At 42.8% G+C, this 15,636-nt stretch overlaps 1 protein-coding gene across 2 annotated transcripts in view; it reads right to left on the bottom strand.

Moving 5' to 3' along the window:
- Nucleotides 1-15,636, bottom strand: part of LOC108045056 (protein Shroom) — a 46,638-nt gene that overhangs the window by 14,003 nt on the left and 16,999 nt on the right. For both annotated transcript variants that reach the window (XM_017124230.2, XM_017124229.2), the window contains exons 3-7: nt 14,232-14,467; nt 12,866-13,251; nt 11,428-12,160; nt 10,352-11,363; nt 10,099-10,289 (exon numbers count right to left, since the gene is read on the bottom strand). In XM_017124230.2, coding sequence (XP_016979719.1) covers nt 10,099-10,289; nt 10,352-11,363; nt 11,428-12,160; nt 12,866-13,251; nt 14,232-14,467 — 2,558 coding nt within the window. The remainder of the gene's footprint in view (nt 1-10,098; nt 10,290-10,351; nt 11,364-11,427; nt 12,161-12,865; nt 13,252-14,231; nt 14,468-15,636) is intronic.

Below are 15,636 nucleotides of genomic sequence, written 5' to 3' on the forward strand. Positions count from 1 at the left end.
TCCTTATGAAATTTAATATGTCGAATTGATTGGGCCAAAATAAAACCCATAGAAAATCCCAACTTCCTAACTTTACAAACACCAAAGTTATGGCATTTCCGATCAATCAGTTATATGGCAGCTATAGGATATAGTCGGCCGATCCTTATGAAATTTGGTAGGTCGGATTGATTGGCCAAATATAAAACCCATAGAAAATCCCAACTTTCTAACTTTACAAACACCAAAGTTATGGCATTTCCGATCAATCAGTTATATGGCAGCTATAGGATATAGTCGGCCGATCCTTATGAAATTTGGTAGGTCGGATTGATTGGCCAAATATAAAACCCATAGAAAATCCCAACTTCCTAACTTTACAAACACGAAAGTTATGGCATTTCCGATCAATCAGTTATATGGCAGCTATAGGATATAGTCGGCCGATCCCGGCCGTTCCGACTTATATACTGCGTGCAAAGGAAAGAAGGGTGTGTGCAAAGTTTCAATCCGATAGCTTTAAAACTGAGAGACTAGTTTGCGTAGAAACAGACAGACGGACAGACGGACAGACGGACAGACGGACATGGCTATATCAACTCAGGAGGTGATCCTGATCAAGAATATATATACTTTATAGGGTCGGAGATGTCTCCTTCACTGCGTTGCACACTTTTGACCAAAATTATAATACCCTCTGCAAGGGTATAAAAAAAAACCAAATTAGGCAAACAATTTAAACATGCGCTTTTAGCCGGGAAACCCGGGCCAAGTGCTGCTCCGATTTTAATTTGGCTTTCTGGCTGCTCTTTTTGTTTTGCTTTGCTTTTGGTATTGCTTTTTTGGTTTTTGAGTTTTTGGTTTTTGCGCATGTTTTGATTTTTATCATCTGGGTGGGTTGGTAGGTTGCCTGGCTGACTGTCCAGTGGTTTTCATTTGTTCATGACGCGCGTGACCCACTAAAAAGGTTTTTTCATTGTTTTTGTGTCAAAGCAATTTTCGTGCACGGCACAAGACACAAGCCATCAGAAAAAAAAGAAAAAAAATAACCAAAAACCAGAAAATCGAAGTGCCCGTAAAAAATAAAGCCCAAGACCCTGCAGAGGAGTCGAAGATCCAATCGGGTTTCAACAGTAGCCGAAAACTGAAGTTGAGCAGGAAGCCAAACTTATTTACCTTTTGGGCAGTTTTCGGCTCATAATTATTAATTTTTTTTCTTTTTCATATGTGTGTGCCAGTATCTCTGATTTACCATCTTCGGTTCGTCTCGTCGCTGGCGTCGAGAAATTTTCGTGTTATAAAGTTAATTTGTGAAATTTTCAGTTGCTTCTTAATGATTTGCGTGGCTCGGCTCTTTTGGCCACGAATTCAGAAGGAAGTCGCTCGCAAGCCGGAGGTTACTGGAGCGTTTAGCCGCAGTCTTGGCTTTTTTCATATTCATTAATTTCGTGGCTAATTGAATCGGCTCTGACTGCCATAATTTCGGCCACGACTCTGACCTTGTACTGAGGTGAGATATAAATATGCTGGAGCCGCAAGCACATCCGTTGACCTGGGTCCCCATCCCCTCTCCAAAAATGTATGCCAAATGTTCTTAACTCCAAGACCGATCAGCTGGCGGGGGAACTCATCTGTGGTGCCCCCACCTAAATATCGTATGTACTATATACCCTATATATATATATATCCCTCATTGTCTCTTGCCGCCACATTTGTTTGACTTTTGCGGTACTTTGTCTGCCCGCTCGACTTGAACTTGTTGCCTTTTTTTCTGTTTCTGTTATTCTTGTGGGGGAACCCGCAACTTTATCTGCCCCTGTGCGTTAAGTTGAATGTGGAATGGGAACCGTTGCCGTAATTATACCCTGCCCACATGCCACACTTTGGAATAGTCCCAAAACACAAGCAATTGGACCTAGATCGACAGGTGCATTCTGTCAGTGTCTGAATGGGAATAATTTGAATGTTTAGAAAACCTCATTATATGGCTCAATTCTTAAGATGAAGATTATTTATTAAATACTTTAAATGACTTGAACCTAGGCAATATCTAGAATCTAAATACTTTATTGCAGCGTTGAAAAGTTTAGTTACCTATTGTTCTAAATTCAATACTAATTAAAAATACTTAAAACCTTGAAAATGCATTCGTTATGGTATCTTGATAATAATTTAACTATTGATAAATTTTTGATTCTCATTAAGTAAGTTCAAGAAACCTTTCCGATTATAAAAGCGTATTGACTTTGAGACCCAATTCTCGAAATTATCTTTGTGGAACATCAAGAAAGACAAATTCATAATTACTCATCACAATAGCAATGAAAAGTCAACTTTCTACAAAGGCCACCTCCCATTCTCTTCCCACCCATTTCTTTCACTTGACACTTCCGCTTTTATTGTAGAGCATTGCGAAGTCGCTTTTGTCACCCGTGGAATTCCTCCATTTGCCTTTGTCACTCTGCACTCATTTAGCTTCATTTGGCTTTTTGTTCTATATACAATATAGGTATCTGTATAAATATGCTCTGCGTACTCCGGGCTTTCATGCAGATATGTATGTGCTCCTACTTGATGGTTGGCTGAGCCAGTCTTTTTGTTTTTCAGTTTGTTTAGTTTTATGTTCTGTTGCGACTGATGAGTAACGATCGTTCGCCCGTTCACTTTCAGATAAGTTGGGAAAGTAAGAATGTTGTGTATACCTATATATATATATGTAGAACAAAAAACAAAAAAATAAATTACAATTGCAATCGTGTTTACTACGTAGGTAGCTTTTGTTTAACGCTTTTCCTCCAGCAATTTGTGGAGCGGCTCTTTGTAGTGCCAGGTTCCCTGGAGTTGCGACCTGCCCACCTGCGGGGAAATGTCGAATCCGAATTACAGTTCCCAGTTCTAAAGTCTCCCACTTCCAGAGCGGGGCGATAATGAAGAGCTTTTCACGTGGCGATCGTAACACCATTTGCATATCGTGGGCGACCCAGAAGCCCAGCCATTAGTACCCAGTACGCGTCGTATACGTAATCGCAGAACCCCGACAATAAGCAATTGATCGTTGTTAGGGCAAACTCATTAGAGGAGCCAGCCCATTAACCGATTTGTTCGGTTTTACGAGACCATCTAATTATCATAAATACAGAATAGAATAGAGTCGCAAAGAAGCGGACTAACTGACTGATTGATTGATTGATTGATTGGTAGATTGTGGGATTCTTGAACCCTGTTGATTAACAGAATCTCTTTATCAGGCTTCCGCCATTCTACTCTCTTAATCGAGCTTCCGTGAAAGCCCTGTTTTCGCTGATGTTATTCAAATTGTCGATTTGTCAACGTTGATTAAAAAATGGCATTTTTATACGTTTTTATTAAGACTGAAATATGACCGGGTGTACTTGATTTTCATTCTTTTTGTTGTTTCAATTGGAAGCGTGTTAATTCACATACGCTATACAGTATACAAATTCGTGGGCATCTTGTTTGTACAACTGTTGGCGATCATTTACCCATAAATATGGTCGCGAAACGTTTCCAAAAAATGTGCTGCGACCTGAATATGGAATAGAGCCGAAGACGAAGGCGAAAGCCCATAAATCTAATCAAGCGAGTGTAAAGAACAATCAAGGGGCTGCTAATTGAAAACTCTTGACATTTGTCGCCGCCTATAATTAGCATTGAACAAATCACAGATCCCGGGCTTTCGTAATGGAAACCACAAACAAATCAAGGCAGAAATTCAGAGCAGAGCGGAGAACTCGGTTTGATTGGTATTACAAGTTTTCCACGGCAAATCGATTGGCAATGAAAACAGACGCAGGCCACAATAAACATTTATTGTTTGATGTTAGCTTAGTTGAATGGGCCGTCGCAATAACAATAAACATTTAGCCCTGCAAATGGCACACACCATACACACACACTACACACAAATCAAAGTTGGCCCGAAGGTCGAAGTAATTTCACGGATCTCTTCGGAACAAGATCGATCGAGCATTCTTGTCTCCGCTTTGATATTGTAAAAATGTTTATTGATTATTTCGGTTTATAGTACGTTTTTGTTTATGCAGCAAATGAAATTCGCTGCTGTCGTCGCTGAGCTAACAAATTTTTACTCGTAGACAGCAAATTCTTTCGCCGGTCGTTTATTTCGAAATTCGTGCGAAGCCTCAATAAAAAATATTAACAGCGAACCATCACGGCAAAGCTGAATATTATTTTATTTCTTTTTTTATGCTAATGGTATATACCCTCGACAAATTTGGGCATATAAGTTGCTGGGGTTTTACAACTCTTTCACTTCTCTTACATGTTGATATGGTTTTGGCGATTAAAGCACATCCAATCCATTCGATTTAGTTAGCCCTTACTTAAAACTCAATTGCCTTTTAGAAAGATGTTGCATAACTAAGGAAAGACATCATGAAAATATACGGTCTAGACATAAAATTTTTTTTAAAGAACTTTTAGTTTTATTAAGCATGAAAATACCTATTCCGCTAATTTAAGAGTTTTTTTTACTTCCATTCATAGCCAATGTTCTCGATTGTTTTTCTAAGTGAAAGTAAAACTACGGCTTTTCTTTAAGTGGTGTCCTCATTTTAATGTATCCCTCGAGGGTTGTTGGCCTTAACAGTTGCCGGGATACAAATAAAACGACCACTCCTAGGGGTGACCAATGAACCAACTGAGCCACCAATCAACCACCAGCTGTTCTTTGGCCAAAACCGGTTCTAGCCGCTTTTGCCAACCCAAACAAAGGTCCTCATTGTTCTCATTCCGACAAATACAGCAAAAAATCGATAAGATCTGTGCACTGATAGCCGGCTTTCCATACAAAGTGTAACCCACCTACCACTTATATGGTACGAATGCGAATGCGTATGTCAATAGATCTCGTTATGAATTATGGCGAATGACGCGTGTCTCGGCCACACAGATACAAATGGAATTCAAATAAAAATTTACCATATAGGTGAGTCGAGGCGGTGAGTCTGCGGACAATTTGCCATGGCAGCAGGTAAAGGTAAGGCAAACGATGAGAGGAGGAGAAGGAAACGTGCCGCAGTTTTGCACCTGCCGCCTACGTGGCTTCCAAAGGGAATGGCAATAATGGGGAAAGAAAGAAAGAGAGGCAACAGCTGTGAAAATTTATCAGCTCGGGCTAAAGTTGTTAGAGCCTCAGACGAAGTCAGAGATCCACACAGGGAGAAATTATAAGGAAAATGTGGGATAAATTATCCATTTTATCATCTAAAATAAATATAAATCTTTGACCTTTCACCTGAGGTATATCAAATGTTTGAAAAATGTTACAGTAAATATATCTCCAAATAATTATTCTGGGTTTTTTCCTTGAAAAACATTGCTAAACTGTAGAATTTCTCCAAAATATATTATTTACTCCCTTTAAATATTTATTTAATTTTATTTGGCAAAGAATATGATTCTAATTATTTTGATGGTGGTAGAAAACCATAAAATACACTGTTATTACAGTTGTGGGTCTTTTCGCTGTGCAGGCAGCAACAACTGTCGTCATTAGCGGAGACGTTAGGCATTGAGCATGCTAAATATGGTTTCACTGAAGTTAGCCGACAACGTCGCCACAAACTAGTACAGCGGCAACAACTACTACAACAACTATCAACTATCCCAGCAGCAACCTCAGATCAAAAGCCAGACAGCAATGCAGTTAACAAACGACTTACAGAAAAGCTTATCTTGGGAAAAAATAAAAATACTCCATTGGCTGACGCGCGTTCTTATTAAAAGTCAAGTTTTCATTTTCAAGCGGCGAGCTTAGTACATTGAGAAAAAATAAGGAAAAACGTTCTTTACAAGCCCATATTTGATATTAATAAATGCCTAAACATTAAACTCTGAAATATATAGACAAATTTAAAGATTCTACAATCTTTTAAAATATCTATATTCAATGCATGATTTTACTACATTTATTTTTCAAATGAATTTATTTATTTGTAACTAATTGAAACATTTTTTGATAATTTTAATGGTTTTATAGACCAGATGTCACATTTTTTCTCTGTGCCAACAGCGTATTTCACAGAATTTCCTGATGTTGCTGACTAATGGCGCTCGTTAATAGCCGCCGTTATCAGCTGAGATCATAATAACTGACCAAACCAAACCAAACCAAGCAACCAACTTGGTTGGCAATTGAGTTGTGCGAAAGTGTGTTTACCTTCTGATTCGAAACTTGCCGCCGAACACCATTTTCATGTGGTAGACGGTATCCAGTATTGTGAAATCCAATTTGGTTGGGAAGAGCAAAAACACACGCGGAGATGTAAGACGGGATTCAGATACAGATACAGATGAAGACAATCCCAAATGACAACAAAATAAACCGAACTTTGCGTGATATCTTGCTTCCTTTTGTTTGCCAGTTATTTGTGCAAATGCTATGCAGTTTGATGGCCCAACATTTGAACCCGTCACTGAACTTCCTTATTTTGGTTTTTTTGTTTTGTTTTTGGCGATCAGGAAGGTGAGGCCGCCAAATGAAATTGATACACATGCAGCCAAGTGTCGCGAGAGTTTTACATTTTTAATTGCCGAATTTCGGAGGCAATTTCAATTTCAATTGATTTATTTTCACACACGCTTCAAATCAACTAGCGCGAACGTCCGAACGCCTTAGCGGATTTCACTCGTTTGAAGTTGTGGCTAAATCAACTACATCAGCGGCATGAGACGTAACACACAGCAACGTAACGTAACGTATCACTACTCTACACACAAATGCACAGCCGGTTTGCTTAAAAGAGAGAGAGTTTAAGAGAGGCACAGCTAGCTAAGAGAACCCACGCTCTCTTTCAAAACAGACGGCTTAAAGGTCTGTTTGCAAACATAGTTTAGTCACTAGCCATGAATTTTGCCTAATAAATTGAAAATAAAACTAAAGAACGCCATTAAATGCTGGGGTTCCTAGTTTATTATCAACATTTATTTATGAGCCATTGAATTTAGACATTTATTGAGAATTCTCCTAAGATTACTTTTCCCAACTTTAATGGTTTTTTTGGCTCTTCAAACAACATCACTCTCTTTACAAAGAGAGTCTGGAAATAAGAGTACTCCACGAGTTGGTTAACAGAAAACATAGCATAGTTTTGAGCGCAGTGCGTTTATCACGGAAATTTTTTACTCTTAGAGCACAAAAGTAGGCAACAATACTAAACTAATTTTAAAATATCAAGGAACCTTGTACAAACCATAGAAGGTATAGATATATGTATCCCTGTTCTGCGCTATCAAGATTTTTCTCGGATTAAACAAGCTTTATTATTATAGGTACTGCGAATCTGTCAGTACCAATCCCCCAAAGCCATTAAATTCAATCACCTTTTGTTGGGCCATGCCAGCCATGTTCTCATCGGCAATCTGTCGCTGCTGTTGCATCGTCACCGTCATCGGAGCAAAGTTCAATCGATCATTGTGTGTACTGTCGATATTTAGCTGGCGATAGCGGGCAGGAATTATGGCAAACACTTTGTTAAATGCAAGCCAACAAGCCAGAGAACCAGCGAGTTGGCCTGAAAGCCTGGCGACGTCGCCTAATCACGGCAACTGCATCGAAACAGTCGCGACTTGCGGCTGGATAAATTGAATTGTCTGGCTTGGCGTTTGCCATTATGTTTCGCTTGTTCCTTTTGCTGGCTGACTGTGCCGCGGCAACTCGGCGAATGAGTGATTTATAGCGCGCATACGACGCGTGGTCTGTGGTCGCAGCTCAATGCTGGCAGTTAATTTGAAAATAATACAGGCAAGACCTAGCTGGAGTGTTGCCAAATGGCCAAAGAGGGAATTAATTCGGCAAATGCCTGCACTTTGCCGAGATTTAACCCGACGGCTGTGCGAGGCGATAATTAGAGGCTGTCAAGAGAACACATGGCACACCTTTCAGGGTTTTCGACTTTTTTCGGTTATTTGGTTTTTTTTCTTGTTGTTTTCGCTAGCTGCTCTAATTGAAGTCGCTCGAAAAGTGTCTGCAGGTGAGTCGGTTCGAGAAATGCAAGCGATGACTGCCCTTTGCTCCATTTTCCGCACGCCAAACTTTCAAAATGCAAATTAGGCACGTTCGCGGTGAACGGCATTTGAACCCCGGTCCAGGCTAAAACGACAACGAAGCCTCTGACAAGCCCATTTACAAGTTGCCAGCCGATTCCAGCCCGGCTGAGCCTGGAAACTTCGCCACAAATTGTGTCAATATTTGTCTCGTGCTGGATGCTGCTGCTGCAACAAATCGTGCCGCAAAGGTCTCCCCCGGTGTCAACTGAGCCACCAAAGAAAACCAAAACAAAAACTATCAAAAAAAAAGGAACAGCAGGGGAAAAAAACATGACAGTCCATAGAAATTATTGAACATGGACAATGCACAGTGGGAGAGATTCAATTAAATGTGTGACTCCATTGTTATTGATACAAAAAAAGACTCATTTCCCTTTGTGAGATATTTTTTTGGCCCCAAAATATTAGGAAATGCTTTACCCAATAGCGATTCCTGTTTATGGAATTTTGTAACCTAAACTAAGCACTGCATTGATTCTTAACTAGATATTTAATTCCAATGTTTGATGATAAAAATTCACTGCTCTTCAAAATACTACTTCATTTTAGGTCTTTTTTTAAAAGTTCTCATTTCTCATCACGGGACAAACAAACAGAAGGTAACGTTATGTGTGACTTGAATTTGATTGTATTGTTTTTGGAAATGTCTGCATTTAATTTAATGAACAAAATAAAAGCGATCGACTGCTTTAATGACTCACGTAATACCTCAACTATGAAATCGCAACCACTGTGCAACCACAACTTGAACTCAATGTGCGGCTTTAAGTTATCTAATGCCCGAAAATTGGGTGCGATGCCATACAGTGAATGCAAAAAGTATGCGCTCGGTGCGCTAATGAACCGCCCGGCGTTCATCTATCAATGTCAGGCCGTAAGCCAGGCCAAGAATGGACCTTTTGTCCCGCTGGCCGGATAAATTTCGATTTTCAATTTGATTGGCTTTTACCAGCACAATCAGAACAAAGAACCGACCAGCTGAGTGGGGTGGGGTGGTTTTTTTTTTGAGTTTATTTTGGGAATCTCGGGGAGATCGGGGCGATCGGGGAGTGGTGCTGCCCACACGCCAAAGGAGCAAAACATAAATCGTTATTTGGTTGACACATTTTTGTGGCCGCTCAGGTGGCGGCTCAATTGGCGTTTAGTTTTGGCGATTGGCAATTGGAGTCGGCCGGGTTTAGTGGGTCGAAAGCGAAAGTCGAGCTCGCAGCTCAGCGAGCAGTGTATTTCATAATCCAATTAAGCATTAGGCGACAGCTGATTGACGGCCAGGCCGCGAAGGAAGCGGCTCATTAGCCAAGATCAGCGAAGCTCACTGGCTACCGTGCCACGCACTCCATTCAGAGCTAATTAGATTCGATAAGGTCAAGAACAATGGAGCAGGGAGTGGTCCAGTCGAAGCCCACGGATGCTGCAAAGCTGGCTAAATTTGTTTTGACTTGATGGAGGCGATCTTGTGCTGTGATTTTCTCAGTGACCCTCAGACTTAATTCAAGTCGAAGTTCTCTAATTTGACCTACTAATGGGGTCTAACAACTAGGAAATTAAATTAACAAATATTTTATGTAGGCTTTGTGGTTGGGATATTAGGGATATGATTGTTCTAAGTTTCTAATTTTTAAGTTTTTAAATTTAAGTTTTATTGTTGGTAAATTAGTAATTTCTTTTATGGTAAATTCTTTTGTATTTTAAAGCGAAACATTTAACCTACTGATTTGGCAATAATTTGAAAACTTAGAACTGAAGTTATTTTCTATATACTTAACATATCACTTCCACAAGGTTTTGAAAGAAACGCTAAAATAAAAATATATACCTACATAAACAAAGCCTAATTTATAAGCAATCGAGCAATAAAAGGTAATTAACTAAGGATGCAATTTCGGTGGAGAGTTTTCAGTAAACATGAATTCAGGTTCAGAAGGAAGTTCTTTGAAATTCTTTAGCTATTTCATAAATCCCTACAAATTTAGTAAGTCTTGCAGTTAATCCAATGTTAAAACCTTTTAAATAAGTGCTAGAACTCACCGTTTCTGCTGGTTGCTCTCCAGGTTGCTGGCGATCACGTTGTCATGGGCGGCGGATCTGGCACGCGGCAACAAAGGCGGCGGTGGCGCCACGGGACTGGCCACGTTTTCGGGGATGGGCTGCGGCGTCGCGTGGTGCGGTCGCTTGCGACTCCCGCCTCCGCCTCCTCCTCCGTTGGCCAGGTGTTTGTGCTGCGAACAAATAGTGTGGCGGAAATTAGAATCCAATTACCAAACAGTAGTTGACGACCCACCTGCAAGCTCGTTGGCTTCTTGGGCACCAGCGGTGGCACCTTGGGAGCGATGGAGCCCGCTGGGGGCGGCGGTGCTGCGTAGGCGGTGCGACGTGTGGATGTGGCTGTGGATGGGCCAGCGAAGCTGTTCCGCCGGTTGGGCGAGGGCGGTGGGCGTGGCTGGAGCACTTCCGGCGGCGGTGGCGGCGGCAGTGGCTCATCGAACGTGTAACTGGTGTCAAGTTCGCTATGCGGCGGCGGCGGCAACTCCGGCGATGGCACCCGGAGATTGGGATGCTTGGGCGGACGCTCGGGCGGCGCATGGGGTGGTGGGGCGTGGCGGTGCTGCTGAGGGTGATGCTGCTGGTGGGCCAAGGCGGCGGCCTGCTGCAGCAGCAGCTTGTCCCGCATGGGAGCGTATTCCGTGGCCGAGGAAGTGCGTCTGGTCGGGACACCCAATCGACCCCTGGGCGGTGGCGGTGGTGGCGGCATTCCGCAGTCATTGAAGGACATCTTCTCGGCATTGCTTATGTTCCTTATGCTGGGCGCCTTCACCTGCCCCTGAGCCTGATGCAGTTCCCGGAAGTCGGCATAGTCCGAGGCCGAACTGGAGCGCCTCAGGAGATTGGGCAGCAGGCTACGCGAGCGGGGCGGCGGTGGCGGCGGAGTGGGTGAGCTGCAGTCCCGCGTCGACGAGGAGCTGCTGCCCGTGGGCAGACCCACCATTATGGGACTGAGGTTGTTCGGCAGAGACTTGCGCTCCACATGCAACGCCTGATACGATTGCGAGTGCGGACGCAGCAGCTGTTGCTCCTCCTTTTGCTGCTGCTGCTGCCGCTCCACGTAGGACTGCACCGCGTTCTTCTGCAGGGCCTTCAAGGCCGGATTCGAGATGATGTGCATCTTGCTGGGCTCCAAGTACGCGAACTTGGGCGGCTCGCCCAACTGGCTTCGCTCAAAGTCGTTGATCCTCTCGGCCACCGAGTGCCAGGTGGGCTGCACAGTGGCCCCCGCTGGCGTTATCACAGGAAGTCTAGAGGGTAATCCCCAATATATATTAGTTAACTGATTAGGGTCTATATATCTGAAATACTCACTTGGCGGACTTGTGCAGCCCGGAGCTGAACTGCGGCTTGGGATGCTGCACGTACTGCGAGGTGTTGCTGTGCACCGGCTCCGTGTAGGTGCTCACCGGGAACAGGCGGTGGTTGCTGCGGTAGGAATCGATGCTGTTCGTGGGACTCTGCTCCCCCATGTTGGGTGTACTGCAGCTGCGTGCCTCTGACTTTCCGAGGGACAACTGCAGCTTGCTGGGCTTTCCAGCCGGCGGTTGGGGTGCAATGGTGACCACCGCCTCGCTGCTGGAAATGGTCACCGAAATGCTGGACTTGTGCTGCTGGCCAGCGGATCTGCCCAGATGCTGATGCTGCTGCTGCTGCTGGAGATCGCCCATGGAGTGGGACTGGCCGAGGAGGGAGCGAGGAGGCTTCTCCGTGGGCGAGGCCAACTCCAGCAAGGAACTTTGTGTGTTGGTGTGGTGGCGTTGGAGCTGGTGATCCTGCTGCAGCTGGTGGTGCTCGAAGTGGTGCAGCGCCATTGAGGTGTGCACGGGCGGATAGCTGGGACTGTGGCGGTGCTGGATGCGGAGTGGTTGCACCACCACTGGTGGCTCGCCACTGCCCTCCTCGGAGATCGTCTCGGAGGAGTTGCTGCCAGTGGGCGAGGTCGCCGGGACCGAGTCGTTGTCGTGCAGGTACAGCACGCTCTCGCTATGATGGCGCTTGGGGGTCAGCACCCGGGAGCTGTGCACAATCAGCTGCGAGGAGGAAACTGCAACGAAGGGAGAACGGTTAGGGCGTGTCCTCGGCCATTCTAAAAGGAGTTGTGCCAAGTAAAAGTGGGCCAGCAGTGAGCCAAGGTCGTGGGGGAGTGGGTTCGCCCGCCAGTCGCCCAATACTTTGGGCTACCTTCTCTTATTACAACTGGCCAAGCATTCACCCCCCGAAAACTGAGACTGCCACTGTGACCCCACTCGAATTATGGCCACGATTGTCAGTGCTTGAATCCAAATTCCTTAACTTTCAGGTTTTTATACATGTTTATTAACTATCTTTATGAAAATATCAAACTTTAGAGATTGCCAAAAATCAATGTATTGTTAAAATCCACGTAAAATCAGACCTCTATATTTTCTAACGATTCTCACAAGTCGTAAAAAACTATTTTAAAATAAATATAAAGTCTACGAATTATATTCCCTTTTCTTTTTTTTACTTTCAGAAACCGAAGAATTTGACATCATCTTATAATTTACAAAAGCTCTATGAATTTACGAAAATTCGCTTTGTTTTAATACATTTGTTTCTTTGAGAAATGGATAAAATTTACATAATTTTTAAGATACAAGAACTTAAAAAGCTTTCTGAATTTACAAAAATGGCAGATCACAATGGTTTTTTTTATTTCAGAGACTTTTAAATTCTATTTAAAGTTTTAATGACAATCCCGAACTTATCTATTTACTGGATGACTTACCTGATTCGGCGATGGCGCTATAGCCGGTGGCATGACTTGCTTCGGAAATATCGCTCATGGAGCCCAGCCATTTGAGGGTTTCCGTGGAGGAAGTGCTCTCCGAGCTGTTGTTGTTGTTGCTGCTGCTGCCGTTGCTGATGGTGATGCTATTGTTGTTGCTCGAACTGGATGAGGAGGCGGAGGAGTTGGCATGGGAGTGGGCGTGGCCGTGGGAGTGGGAGTTGGAATGGGAATGGGAGTGCGAATGGGAATGGGAATGGGGGTGGGACTGGCGGGCCAAGAGCGGAATGGGCGATGGCGCCACCGAGTTGCTACAAACGGAGGAGAGGTCGTTCTCCGACCAATGATGCGACTGCCGCGACAGAAGATCGCTCTCCTGACGTAATCTGCAAATAGAACAACACAGCCAGTTGGAATTGGAATAAGTTGAAGTTGGCGTTCAACATTAAAAGTACCTCGAACTGAGCTTTTTGGCAAATCATTGCGTGCTACAGAAATTTGCGATTTCTGGTTTCTGCTTTTCGCATGGCCGCAATTACTTGAATTTCTTGCTTAGCCTTCGCATCGGGCAATAGAGCCAGAAGCGGACTCTCTTCGCCACTTGGGGCAAGTTCAGATAGTTGGATAGTCCGACAGTCGGACAATCAGACACTCAGACAGACAGACAGTCATTCAGACAGAAAATAGAGCTAAAACCGGAGACGGAGACTGAGTTATGAAGACCTTGAGAGTCAAGCTTAAGCTGCTCGTTTTCGGTTTTATTTCTTTGCTCCGTCTGCGCACTGAATCTCATGTGTTTGCGTTACCAAGAATTTTTTATGGCGTTTTTTAGTGTACAAATAAAATTCATAATTGTCGTTCGGCATTTGATGCGAGTATGTGCGCGGAAAACGTGTTTGCAATGCAGCCACACGGAGAGAAAATTACACAGCAAATGTATTATCAAAGAAGTCAACAGATCGTAAAGTTTGTTGACTACAATGTAAACTACTCTTTTAGCTATCAAAATAATACTTTCAATTTGTTGCTATGCAAATTCAGAAAATACATATTCTGTTTATAGACACAAAAACATAAATGTGTCATCAAAGAAGTCAACAGATCGTTAAGTTTGTTGACTAAAATGCAAACTTTTCTTTTACCTATCAAAATAATACTTTCAATTTGTTGCGATACAAATACATATTCTGTTTATGGACACAAAAACATATATTTGCCTTCTAAAGATCCAAGTTTCTTAAAAACGTTAAATGATCCATGTAAAGTTAATTGTTTCTAATAAAAAAGGTTTTCAAGTGCAATGATTTCCCTTATTTCTTTCTCTGTACACCAGATATTTTCCCCCTTTTTTTCCACGACAACTTACTTATCCAGAAATGGCGTGGCCGATGTGGAATCCGAACTTGACACATAGCTGTGGTAGCCCTCGGATTGGGCATAGGAGGCCTGCTTCTGGTGGTGGAAGGCCGTCTGGTCGTAGTACGAGGAGGATCTGTTGTTGTACTCCTCCAATCCGGCCTGGGTGAGTCCGCACTGGTCAATCGACTGGTGGTGCTGGCTCAGTTGACTCAATTGGCTGCTGTTGTGGTGCGGCATATCATCCTGCAAGAGATTTGGACAAGAGAAATCGCTGTTGCATAAGTTCGAAGCATTTAAATGGTTTAATCATTAGTTATGTGACCGCCGCTGACCGGATAGCTCACATTTGCAAATGATCCGCAACCATAATTACGGTCAAAGCTTAAGCCAAACCAAAAAAAAAAAACAACAATAGACAATAGTCCCTCGGTCGATCATTAGATAATTAAGTGAAAATTATTGCAGTGCAGGCAATGCAATTGCCGACGAAAAAACATATTTGAAGTGCAGCGGCAATAGCCAAACTTGCGATGTTGCCAAAGCATATATATTATGTACATAACCAGCAGGCAAATCGTGGGAGGGAGTCGAGGGGGGTAGAGGTGCAGGGGGGTATGGGGGCACCGACGGATGCAGACACAACCGCCAAGCGGAGCGTCCATAATAAGCCGGATTAAGTAATGGTGTGCACAAGGCGAGCGGATTGGAGCCACATGAGCAGGGCTCCAAGCCTTCCAGCAGTGATTCATGCTGCGATACGGTGACCAAGTTCACTGGATTCGGTGAAAATTTGGTAACGTAAAAATACGAGATCGATAACATGATCATTTCATGGATTGCGTTTTGGGTAAACAGCACTTAAGTTGGGTGAATTCATGGGTATTCATGGGTGAATTCATGGGTATCTAATATTTCCAGCAAACAGTGACCACAGTCGTTGAACTCAAAGTCATTAAATATTGTCCAAGCCTAGAGCATGAAATAAACAGGAAGTAGTCCACTAAGTAATCTTTCAGAATCATTGCTTATTCATTCACAAACAAAATGAGTAACACGTTATCTTTAATTACTATTTGTTTCTATAATGTATGCTTTTCTTTTCACTTTTACTATCAGCTGGATTTTATTGATTTATTGATTCATACGTTTTTGCTAATATGAAGTTAATATTGTAATCATCGTTTAATCATTGTATAGATTAATTGCATAGATAACAACATTTTAATTCAAGAATTTTTTATCATAAATAATAGATCATTTAATATTCTATTGGCTTTATTATAGTTTGAAAATGTGAAAGTAAACATAAAACCAACATTTGAGTACTAAAAATTTGTCTAAATCTAGACTAATTTGTCTGTTTGCCAATTTATCTTTATATTTAAAAGCCCATACTTTTACTTTTATGACCG

The sequence above is a fragment of the Drosophila rhopaloa genome, unplaced genomic scaffold, assembly GCF_018152115.1.
Source record: "Drosophila rhopaloa isolate 14029-0021.01 unplaced genomic scaffold, ASM1815211v1 contig_115, whole genome shotgun sequence".
Taxonomy (NCBI): domain Eukaryota; kingdom Metazoa; phylum Arthropoda; class Insecta; order Diptera; family Drosophilidae; genus Drosophila; species Drosophila rhopaloa.